A 12,999-nucleotide genomic window follows, 5' to 3' on the forward strand; every position below is an offset into this window, starting at 1 on the left:
GATACCCGGCAAACGATTCATCCCGGCTGTTTCAGCAGGCATCATTGAAGGGTTTTTTCTCCCCTCTATCAAAGTTTTCTTGACAGTCACTATAGATTGCTGCTTCCCTCCCTCGGGGAATAAGCCCTTCATTCATTCAATCGAAAAGAAAATTTACAATTTCCCTTGTGTAATACACACATGATCATGGCCAGCAGGTGAAACTAGACCACACATACACGCACTGTATTTTTATGCCCAATTGCCACCCTCTTTTTCCGGCACAGTAGTGGAAAATATCACAGCACCAGCTGTGCATATATCGAGGTCAAAAGAAGTGGCATCAACTAGAAAGGAATGTTCCGACTGCCCCATCTCCAAAGGCATCGAGACTCTTCGGACCACCCTCAAGCCATGACAACTCGTGATTCAAGTCAAGAACAAATGAATGGAATAATTACTATAATATCACTTTGAAAATATGCGTCTAGCGTTCCTGGAAATGATTCAAACTAGTTATCATGTTAGTTTCGCTGTTTACCCCAATAAAACATAAAACCTCCTCGGTCACGTGGTGGGGTCCGCAACTTAAACCATCCAAGACGGTTCAACGTGCATCCACCACTCTACTGGGAAATAAATTAACAGAGCCTAAGTCACGTGGTAAAACTATTGTAGTCATGCCTTTAATTACCATGAATTATAATAGTAATTTGATGGTAAAAAATCACACAAACGAGGGTATTTTAATCTTTTTATAATTTTTGTATAATAAAATTACTTGATTATTCTTAAAAATAAAAAAAATTAACTGCGGTCCCGGGACATGTGCAGTGAAGCTACCATGTTGCCCTTAGAATAAAATATTGTTAGGCTTGACTTTACAAGCATATTAGTGGACGCGGCGAATGAGCCACTCCACTGTTTTTTTTCTTCTTTAAAAACGTTGGCATCACTGAGCGGGTAAAAAAAACTGCGTAGAGAAGCATGGTGATTGCATTTAGTTTCATAACATGATCAAAACACGTTAATTCTAAGAGAATTAGAGCATCTTTAAAAAACTTTTCTGATAAACAAAATTCTTTGATTTGGCTTACAAACAAAAGCTGGAACCAATGATTGGGAAGACGGGTTGTACTGCATTCCCCTGGTTTTCAGTTGAATGCAGGGATTGATTTCTCATCTGCCAGGTTTTCAGTTGATTCCAGAGATTGATTTCTCATCAGCCATTGACTGTGAAATGCAAAAAGCCCACAAGCACAAACATTTTGGTGGATTCTAAATGGAAGTGCACCAGCATCAAACCAACAGATATCCTTGCAAATATTCGAGCATCAAATAGAACTCGATAAATATGCAAGGCATCCATCTGACAAACTTGCAAGCGAACTCCCATAAGATCAAGTTCCTAACGGCCATTCATAACATTTGAATTTTGTATCCAAAAATTACAAAGGAGAGCTTCCTTAAAACCATCTCTAGGAGCGAGGTTCAACTCAAAAAGCAAATATTTGACACAACTACAAACAGCACTTCCTATGAACATGATACAAAGAGAGGTAACGGACCCTTGCACGATAGATAATCAAAGAAGATTCAGAAAAAATAAAAACATTCAGAAAATCAACAACTTCCAGTCAAGTTGTCTGACAGACACAAATAAATCATCCAAAGAGAATCCTCTAAGAACAATGCACATCATCAATGCATATTACAGAGTACAGCACTACCTAGAAGTTCAGAGAAAAGCACTTCAGGTCCACCACACCACTCTTATTGCTTTCTGATATGAACCTCAGTCAGCAGTCCAGCTCTGCTCCACAATTTCACGAACTCTGCGATTGTATTCCCGCTTATTCTCACTGAACATGCGAGCGGCTTCAGAGTTTGCTGGGGAATTTGGGTTTGGATCACAGAGCAGGGACTGGCAAAAAAACAGAAGAATCTTTTGTTAGTATTTACAAAATCACTTGAGAAACTTTCGAAAACAATCTGAAGAAACAACAATATCAATGACAATTTGCATACAATCACAACAGATACCATATCAACAAATGTGGGAAAGCCCATACAAGAAATCAAATTACATCAAACAGATAAAATTACAAATGAAGGCCATTTATTATCTTTTGTCCTGATGAAATAGATTCGCAAATTGCAATCAACATTTTTTTTCTCCATTAACTGGTGCTCATCAGTTCCGAATCAGCAACCTCTTGATTGCAGACACGAGATACTTATCATTGCACTGAACAATTCCATTCAGTAATCCATAGTGAGCAGAGAAATTAAAAAATAGAGGCTTATTATACATGTAAAAACATGAGGTTATTTAAGGACTTGAACAAATGCTTAATTTTTACTGTCAATTCAAAACAAGTTTGCCACCCTAGAACTGAAAATCAGTGACCATCCTCCTCAAACAGTGTCATAAAGGGATGATCAAGGTTCGTACAATGAATCAAACAAGCCAATCTTCTTTTGAAAATAAAATAATCAAATGATTATCATTTCAGGATGCTAACAACTTTTGTAAGAGAACACAAAAAATTGGCAAGGCTTCTCAAGAGCAAAAAGAAAAGGTTTGGAGTGAGATTATTTGAATTAATCAACTGAAAATACATATGCTTAAGTTTATGAACCTGTGCATGGTAAAGAACAATCCAAAGAACAGCAAATAATAAGATGTGAAAGGACATCAATTTAAAACTATTACGAAAGCTATATTTTTGAAGCCTTCAATATTTTTTGACCAAAACTATTATGAAACCATGTCAGAGCACCAACACACCCCTTCTAGCATGGTAAATCCTAAAAACTTCATTTTCCAAGCCCAAGTACTCAAATCCATCACCGCTGACAGAACTAGTATTGTGCTGTTTAGTTGTCATTTGGAAATACTTTTAAAAATTGTTAAAGCCAACAATTCATGTCATCAGTCTACTTGGACTCTGTATCGAATATGTGATAGCCCAGACCATGGCAAATTCCAAGTTAGAACATGCAAATTGTAGGTGTATTATAGTGCAATCAACTTGCATATAAGCCAGGAAGCCAGGTGATGTAAGTATTTACTGGTCAAAGTTTTCCACTATTAATGTGAGCTTCTTAATTACATTCAAAGCGAACAGATCTGGGAATATATGTCTGCACTATGAGACAACCATGAAAGTTGACTCCTTCATGATTCATAACAAACTTTCAGCACATATCAATGAAACAGAAAGGAAACTTTGAACAACATGAAGGGAATCTATGATAGCAAAGTATCGGCCATTATCTGCTGATTGTTCCATTTATGAAAATTCTTGGAGGGATAACCTCAACACCCCATCCTTTGATGTTTTTTTTTAAGTAGCTGCGATTAAGACTTATGGATTGTAATTCAACCCCTGAGACTTACTATCTAGAAATTGTCTAAATTTTTCTCTACAGATAGTAGCTCAAATGTTGCCTATGGGTTCTTAATTGCAAAAGTTGACCGCGTGAATAGAGATAGTTAAACACATCGTGCAAAGCAACTAAAGAGCAAAAATAACAATTCTTTATTACCAATATAAAAAAGAAACAAGCTGTAAATAGTCAAACCTGGATGGAAGTTAGTATAGCAGCAACATCATATATGGGACTCCACTGATTTTGTAAAATGTCTAAGCATATACTTCCATCTGCATAAACTGGTGATACCAATAGAAACAAAGTCAAACAATTGCCAATCCTCCAAAATAAGAAGACAATCTTTACAAAGAAAAATTGCATGGTAGTTAATCCCAAAAAAATAAAAGAAAAATACTTGTAAGAAAGAAACTATACAAGGAACCAGTTCACTGATTTACTGAATGCAAGTAAATATACAAGAAAGAAATCAACATACTATTTGGATGAAACATTCGAGAGACAAAGCGGACTGTTGGAGGTTTATTTGGATAATCCTCTGTGAATTGAAGAGTCAACTTAAACGTCCCTGAAGAAGATTGAGAAAAAGTTAGACACCATAAAAAAATGCCATAATGAAAACGGTATTCACCTCAAATAAGCTTTAGACACAACACCAATAGCTTTTAACCAACACTTAAATTGCAAATAATATTAAGCACCCAAGTTCACACATATGTATCCAAGGGCCGACAATGCCCACATCACCCTTTAATGAAAAAAAGAAAAGAATCCAATCACAACCTATTCACATCTGCTTAATCATACAAAAACATAAAAAATCCATATTGACACACACGTCTAAAACTCATGAATCAAGAGGGATGAGTAGTAGCTTTCAGACTGACTTCCCCTTATTTCCAAATCGCCCAACTATACAACCAAGAATGTTTACTTAATTTCCAAAAGCTACCAGTTTCCGGTAATCCAGATCAAGATTTTTTGAGATTAGGAGTAGTAGTCATGATCTTAAGGGTGATTGTACCTTTTCAGTGTATACCATTTAAATTATGATTGACACTCTTAAAATTGCAGGAATTAAAGCTACACAGTTAAAAAAATTCAATTAATTAACAATCAACCATAATCCATCATTCAATAACACAAAAAACAAAAAATAAAGTTATAAAGAGTGATAAGAAAACTGACGAAGAAGCAGGAATCAGAATTACCCACCTCCATCCCAAGGAGTATCATCAGGTCTACAAAATAACAAAAAACAAAAATTAGAAATCAAACAAGGGAAAAGAAGAAAGAAAGAAGGAAAGAAAGAAAGAAAACGGGTACCCAAAAATAACAGCGTTCCAGAGCATGATGTTGTTGTCTTGAGGGGCTCCACTGATACCAGCAGGTGGATCCTGCTGAAGCCTCTTGAAATCCCTCATCAACCTCTTCCTTGCTGGGGTTGACATCTTTCTCTTTCTGTTTCTTGTTCTTGTTTGTTGTTTTCCTTTCTAGATAGAGAAAAAAAGACAGACAGAGAGAGAGATCTGATGATGAAGATGATGTGAGGAAATCTATCAAAGATCCATGAGAGCGAGGAGGAGGAGGAGGAGGAGGAGGAGGGCTTGCCTTTTCTTTTCTTTTTTGTGGGGCTGGCGTTTTGAGCTCTTTACTTGCTTGCTTCGCGAAACAAGGTCTTAAAGCTCGTCCAAGATTTCTGTGTCGTCATTCTTCACACATAACTTTAAGGTTATTTTTCACTTACGTCCTTGAGCTTTTTATTATTATTTTATTTTACCTTTTAATTTTCCTAAATTACACTTCTTCTTTTCAAAATTGATAAACTAAAGCTAGCATTGCCTGTCTATCAAATTTAAGGTTTTACAATGAAATAAAAGAAGATATGAGCACTTTCAAATGTAATTTTAAAAATAATTATGGTCAAATTATTAAAATCCATTATGACAATAGAATAATAATAAGATTGATAATAAATCTTATAAATAATAAAAATATAATATAAAGTGGATATCCTATATTTTTATTAAATAAATAAAGTGCACTTGATAAATCTAGTTCTATAATTTTAGAGTCACCAAAAAAAAATAAGCATATTTAAATCTTTTAAACCTATAAATCTATGAATGAAAATCATATTAAGATTTTTAATTTAATGTACATTTTGTAGTACCAATTTCATCTTATTCAGCTCTTTTTATTATTCTCAAAATATCTCTTCTTTTTTCTTATCTTAAAACATACTTTTAATTATATTTTCAGTTTTTATGGAACTTGTAATTATTCAAAATTTCTAATTAAAATGCAAAAGAATAATAAAAAAAAAGAAACCGGTTCATATCCTTGCAAATAAAATGCAAATTGAGTTTTATCTTATCGTGGATGATGGATGACTATGTATATTGAATTTTTTATATATTTATATTCTATTTATTATTTATAAAATAAAAAATTTAGATATTTATAAATTATTCTGTATTTTGAGTATTCATTATTTACTATTATTTATTAATAAATAAATAATAAAATAGTTAATATATATATATATATATATATATATATATTAAATGATATATATAGGTGTGTTTTATGTTAATATTAAGGTTTGCATATGCTATATTGTATTAAAAAAATCTAAATATTCTATAAGTATATATTTTAGGTTAAGTCCGGAATGATTTCGAGTCCGATTTAATAATATTTATATTCTATATATCACACATCAAGGTTAAAAAATATTCACGCTTTGAAATCAAATCAATATTTATTTTATTATATTAAATTGATATATGTGATTATTATAATACATGGAGAATCTTCTCCTGTAAATAATGGGAGAGGCATCTTTTGCATGGTTCCAAAAAATAAATAAATATCAAGAGCAAGTGGATGGATAAAAACATAATTATATGTGAGCCATAAGGATCTGTCGTTCTATTTTGCAGCAGTAGAAAAGATTCGAATAGTCTTTATGAGAGCCTCTACAATACTGTACACGTGTAAGACAAATATACTGTACAGGTCTACACTATTTATTTTTCTTCATGACATGCGCACAACATTAATTAATCGAGGTCTCACTATTTTCATATCATTGTAGACCCAACACAAAAACAGTGTATTTTGATAGTGCTACAAGTTTTTTTTTTTTAACTCAAGTTTCTTTTCTCTTAGATTTTATTTTTTAAAATTAAATTTTGACTGATTTCATATGGGGTATTGTAGTGTCAAGAAAGAGATCAGACACTTGTTTGATACTTGATTTTATAAAATAAATTTTTATTTTATTGATTTAGAACATCAAAAGGTTTAAAGACTGAATATAAAACTGAAATAGATATTAAGAGATTGAATTGAAGGAAAGGATAAAAAGTGGCTAGCGCGTGTGTTCATGTGGAAAGGGCAGTTACACTTGGGCGGCACGGGCAACAACCACCGAACATTGAATATGGCCTTCTTTTGTATCATTCTATCCGTTAGGGCAGCCCCTCTAAACCCCAACCCAAGAATTTAAACCTACAAATTTAATGACATAATTTTAAATCAAGGAATAAGGAATTTAGATCAAAATTAATTTAAAATACGAGAATTTTCTATTTATATAGCGAGAAATCACGGATAAATAATTAAAAAAAGCAAAAAGTAAAAATACCAGCAAACAATCGAAGATTTAACTAGATTAGCACATAAATAACAAGAGGGGCATTTTGTAAATATGATGAAAACAATCCCTCTCCCTCTCTCTTGTGGCTAATGGTTTTTAAGGAAAATGAGGGGGGTTTTCTTTATTTTCTCTTATCTTTCCTGGTTTCTTTCAAATTAATGAGACTTGGAGTAGTTTAGGAAAAGTTTAGCAAGGGATTAATCAACTAAGTGAGTTCTAGAAAGAGAGAGGAAAAAAAGATGGAAGTTATGGTTAGAGTGAGAAAGAATGATTTGGAAAGAGAAAGGAGTGATTCTTGGAGTTGTGGATGAAAATCTTCATTTCTTATGTACAAGTTAGGGTTTATTTAGAAATAGTATAAGAAGTGAAAATTTGTGTATTGATAGATTGATTTTAGTTTAAATGATGTAGTTAAGGATGAGAATGGAAGAAAATTTAAAATAGAATGCGAGTTTCTTTGAATTCTCAAGTGCTGGCCATAGGTTAAAGAATTGCGAGGTTGGAAATTTAGTTAACTTGTGTTGATATTATTGCTTTAATGGTGTTAGTAAGAAAAGGATTGGTTTGGGTTGTGGTGTTATACAAATTATTAAGAATTATGTTATTGTGGCTAAATTAGAATGATGAAAACTTGCTAAACTAAGTTAAATTAGTGTTAATGTTTTTGGTGGTATTGAAAGAGGAAATGGTGTGGACATATGCTTATAGGTAAAGTAGAACATGAAAATGAAATGTTAATGACAATTATGAAGAAACATTTAGATGAATGCTTAATACATGGAAAATCTTAGATGGAAAGATGATTGTTGACTTGTTGATGCTTTGGTTTGTAGAAGGTTCATCTAGAGTGGAGCTTGTTCATAAGAACACGCATTGCAAGAGCTCCTGGTAAGGGCTCTCCTTTACCTCTTGAAATTCATTATTTTTCTAAATAATAAAATAATGCTAGTTCATGTATAAAATTGCTAGTTATCAAAGTAAAAAAAAAAAAGTCAATTTTAAAGGAATAATATTGCCTTCAGGGCCGAATAATGAAATTCCAAGAATAAAAATTGCCTTTAGAGCGAGATAATAGAATCCCAAAAATAATATTGCCTTCAAAGCGGGATAATATAATGATTTGGATAAATTATCTTTATGCGGATCTTAGGATTATTGTAATGATGGATTATAATGTCTTTAACGCTGGGGGGTAATTAATTAAGATTGATTATAATGACTTTAAGGGTAATGAGTGATTTTAATGCCCTCGAGCGGAAAACAATTATATTGATTGGAAATAATGCCTACATTGTAGAAAAACTTGTAATAATTGAAGATAATACCCTTACAAAGGGGATGATGAATAAGGAACAAATCCAACCATAATGGTAAGGATTCAAAGTAACCACAAACCTAGTGACATGATGAACTTCAAATGGTTATACTATGTATTAGGAAAATATTGATGATGTGTAGTAATCAAGCTTTCTCTATGTGTTAAATATCATAAATTGTATAATATTTATTCTATGAAATTATTGTGTTCCACAGGCTTATTGCTCAGTTGTGATCCGATCATCTTTTCTTCATTACTTTGTAAAGACGTAATAGGTAATGAAGCACTTTTTGGCATGTAAATATTTGTAATGTTGATAATTAAGTGATTTTAACTCCTAGGTAGTATGGTTGGTAAATCAACTTTTGATTTTCTTCTAACATTTAGTTATGTTGTATTTGAAATCCTATATGGCTTGTGTAGTATGCTATTTTATGGAAAGAATAAGATTATGTATGTGTATTGATGAGTAATGAGCTTAAGGCCACTATGGAAGATTATTCAATATTGAGCAATATATTGATGGGATGTTATTATGATTATACTGCAGAAATTAACATACGATAGTTTTTGGGTAGTGTCCCGTGTAGAGGAGATGTTGCTGAAATTTTATTAAATAACTAAAAATATTATTAAAATAAAATAGTTCTTGCATGATGACAAGAACAACTAGTAAACAAACAAGATATTGGTTCTTAAGGATGGAAGGGTGAAACAAGTTATGTAAAAGAAAAAAGAAAAAGAAAAAGAAAATATTTGCTCATTTTCATGATAATGAATCAATAAAACTCAATTATCGAATAACTCAATGTTGAAGAACCAAAATTAAAAAAAAAAATGAGTCAACCTGGGTTAACTCGCAAACCCTGTAACTAGAGGCACAAAATCGAGATAACCCAATAAAAAAAAGAAAAAAAACACGAAGACTAATTTCCAATAAATTAAATATTGAAAGATAAAATTAAAATAAATAAATTTTAAAAAAAGAACAAAAAAAAGTCAATTCGCATTAACCTTTGAATCGGTGACTCTGGTCATGAACTCTAAACTAATTTCACAACAACTAAAAAAAACATTTGGGTCAACCTGGGTTAGCCCATAAACCCGGTGAACACGGGTACAAGATCAGGATAACCCAATAGAAAAAGAAAAAAAAAAGTAGGAAGACCAATTTCAAATAAATTAACTATTTAAGAATGAAATTGAGATAAATTAATTTAAAGAAAGAAAAAAAATCAACCCACATTAACCTTTAAACCAGTGACTCTAGTCATGAACTCAAAACCAATTCCATAGAAGACACCGTAAAAAATAATAAAGAAAAACTAAAAAAAAAAGATAAAAAATAAAATAAATTTTATCTTTTAAAAAAGAAAAAAATGCAAGCCAACCCGTGCAAACCTTCTAAACCTGACATAATCTCTAAAACTCACAAATCATGAAATCATTGTCCTAGGTTTAATCAAGAAACTTAACTTCCTACTAATTTAATTTTGAAGGATGAAATCGTGAAAACAAATATCAATTTAAAAAACTTCCTTGAAAAAAATGATAGCAATAAAAACAATAGGGATTAGATTTGATAGAAAAAAAACTATAGAGGATAAAATTGTAAAACAAAATCTAAAAAATGATCCAAAAAAATAAATAGCAATAAAAAAGCGCCGACTAAATTTTAAAAATTAAAAAATGAAAGGGGATGAAATTGAAAAAAATTGTAATTTTATAGCTTATTAAGAAAAAAAAATAGTGATCGAAAGTATAGGGAACAAATTTGAAAGATTAAAAAATAAAATGGGTGAAATTAAAAAATATTTATAATTTTATAACTTATTCAAAATATAAAAAAATAATAATTAAAAGAATTTAGACCAAAAATAAAGGAAAAATAAATTGAAAGGATTGGTATGGAATTTTGAAGCAATTGATGCCGAATTCAAGATTGAGAGAGAAAAAATTCTAAGGGGTAGCTCAACTGGTCAGGTCTTGGATTTACTTTCCAATGGTTACGACTTCGAGTCTTCTCAGAGCCATTAAAAGGTTATATGGTCGTTAACTTTATAGTCCGTGAAATTAGTTGAGGTGCGCGTAATTAAACTGACCCATACAACCACGTTAATAAATAAAAAATTAAAAAAGAGAAGAAGAAAAAAATGATCATCACGCTCAATTATCAACCGACAAAACTGAAGCATATTGGACATGAGTAAAGATGAGGTATTTGAAATACTAATGAAGTTTACTACATATGTATTGAGCTTATGTTTGTATAATTTGGAACTCATGGCACTATATATTGAAGGTTATTTTGTGAAGGTTAAATTTTCACGAAGAAACTCTAAGAATTAATTCATCTCCGATGAAGTACTTCGTTGGCGAAAATTACTCCCGGAAGCTGACTCTCCTCTTCATCTTCTTCCTCGTCGTGGGAGGGCTGTGAGATATGGAGAGGCTCCATGCTATGGGAAGATGGTGCTGTGTCAGTGACAAGGTCGAAGTTGGAGGTGAAACTGCTCATGTTGATGAAGTTAGTGGAAGCTGAGGAATTGTTTGAGTAGGCTGGTTGTAGCATTGCAACATGGTGCTGCTGCTGAAGGGCATTTGCCATGGCAAACCGACTGTTTATCAGTTGAGTTTGGACCACTGAAAGCTCAGCTTGCAGTGATGCCACCTGCAAAAGGGAGGACATGGGAGAACCAGATAGGTGAAGAGTACTCAAGAGAAATGAAATTTGATCCTCTCTGTTCAACTGGGCAGAAAAAAAAACAAATAAAAAAAAGAGAAGTTGTTTGGGAGTAGCATAGTTTTTTTTTTTTTTTTTTAATAAAGGGAATTGGATGATGATTATTATAAATAGATAGCTACAAAAGTCAAGTCAAAATATTGATAGCATATCTCTCTAACGCTCCGCTTCTGTTTCTTCAAAACGTATACAATGAATTATCATGCTACACTAGCATTAATCACGTGTTCTTCACTAATTTATTTATTAATGTAAATATATTTAGAGATAAATATTGTCCATGTAATTAAATATAAATTAGAGGTATATACATGCATATATATAGGAACTAGAACTTTGAAATTATTGTAAAACCTGCTGTTGCAAAGCGAGAATGGTCGAGACACAACCGTAAACCGGGTCGGATAGCCTTGCTTGAGCCTCATAAGATATCGTGACGATCGCCTCATGCCTTCGGTTCAGAGGAATATGCAGCAAGAGCTTGGACACATTGCTAGCACCAAAAACCTTGTGAACTGCCGCGAACCGAGCTGCTCCCTGGTCGGAACCAAAGTGAGGTGCAAATATGCACCCACTAATGCATTTCCTCCTCAGAAATTTGCATGCGCCACAAGGAGATGCCGGGGTCGGTGCCAGTTCAGACACCGGCTGGGACTCATCTGACATGGGAGTGGCACGCTTACCGATTCCCTTTCTTCGAGTTTCGGACATGGCATCGCCGAGTGGCTCAGTCATTAGAGATTTAGGGTAGAAAAAAGAGAGTGATCAGAGATAGCAAAAGAGAAAGGTGGTGGGTTTGGTGTTTATATGTGGAAACAAAATGGATGGGGGACGCGTTAGTCTCGTGATGGGGCTAGCAAGGTGAATGTGGGAACCTTCTTTGTTTCTTTTCTTTCCTTTTTCATATATTTTTCGTTTCTTATGTCATGGTCTACATTACGTAATACACATTTATGTATTTGTACATTCAATTGCATTTTTCTAGTAATTTCATGTCATTGGTTTGATTCACATGAATAGGTACATGTAATAGTTCTTCGTGTTAATACTTGTGATCTACACGTTTATGTATGATCTACACGTTTATGTATGAGTATTTGAAAATTTAATAGCAATTGTTTTTTAAAATGTTTTTTACTTAAAAATATATTAAAATAATATTTTTATATTTTTAAAAATTATTTTTGACATTAACAGATCAAAATGATTTAAAAATATAAAAAAATAATTTTAAATAAAAAAAATTAATTTTTTAAAAAATACAACTTCAACTATATTCCTAAATACACATTATATAAAAATAATAATAAAAAAAGACGATATGGTTGGTGAAGGGAATGAGAAGGGTATGGTTGGTGGTGTGAGAAGCACGTGCAAATGGAGAATAAGAACAAGTTATAGGGATTCATATTAGATGGTTATTAGGTGTAATAATTAATTAGGATATAAATCATCAATTTGATAGGGATTTTAAGAGAGAGAGCTTTGTAATGAAATGATATTAAAATGGTAAATAATGTTTGTGTGTTCAGCTTGAAGAAGGTTGTCTTCGAGGGAAGCCACAAGATTTGTGCTGCCCGTGGCGTGTGGGATGATAGGTGAAGCTTAAAGGACCAAACGTACATGGATATCATATGCAGCATGAGAGGAAACACAGCTCCTGCTGTATGATTTTAATTCTTTACTATATAAAGAAAGAAATTGTTTTGCCTTTTCTTTTTCTTTTTCTTTTTTAATTGTCATTATTAAGATCCTTCATGAAAGAAAGCAACATATCTATGATCATGCCTGGCAGAAGTTGTTGTCAACGAGAAGAGTTTTCCTAGTAATGGACTGGCAAATATATTTGCAAACCCATACAGCATATTCACTGACTCAGTGATCACAGGAACCTGAATC

The 12,999-nt window shown here is 32.5% G+C and overlaps 2 protein-coding genes across 2 annotated transcripts; both read right to left on the bottom strand.

Annotated features, from left to right (window-relative positions):
- Positions 1 to 1,374: 1,374 nt before the first annotated feature.
- Positions 1,375 to 5,060, bottom strand: LOC7489696 (ubiquitin-conjugating enzyme E2 2). Its single transcript, XM_006375855.3, has 5 exons — positions 4,702 to 5,060; positions 4,591 to 4,616; positions 3,854 to 3,943; positions 3,568 to 3,656; positions 1,375 to 1,903 (listed from the first exon to the last, which is right to left on the bottom strand). Exons 1-5 carry the CDS (start codon positions 4,824 to 4,826, stop codon positions 1,775 to 1,777), a joined length of 459 nt encoding a protein of 152 aa, XP_006375917.1. The 5' UTR covers positions 4,827 to 5,060; the 3' UTR covers positions 1,375 to 1,774.
- Positions 5,061 to 10,560: 5,500 nt separating this feature from the next.
- LOC7482374 (LOB domain-containing protein 20) lies at positions 10,561 to 11,892 on the bottom strand. Its single transcript, XM_002319682.4, has 2 exons — positions 11,455 to 11,892; positions 10,561 to 11,028 (listed from the first exon to the last, which is right to left on the bottom strand). Exons 1-2 carry the CDS (start codon positions 11,833 to 11,835, stop codon positions 10,708 to 10,710), a joined length of 702 nt encoding a protein of 233 aa, XP_002319718.2. The 5' UTR covers positions 11,836 to 11,892; the 3' UTR covers positions 10,561 to 10,707.
- Between the last annotated feature and the right edge of the window lie 1,107 nt (positions 11,893 to 12,999).

The sequence above is a fragment of the Populus trichocarpa genome, chromosome 13, assembly GCF_000002775.5.
Source record: "Populus trichocarpa isolate Nisqually-1 chromosome 13, P.trichocarpa_v4.1, whole genome shotgun sequence".
NCBI classification, from domain to species: domain Eukaryota; kingdom Viridiplantae; phylum Streptophyta; class Magnoliopsida; order Malpighiales; family Salicaceae; genus Populus; species Populus trichocarpa.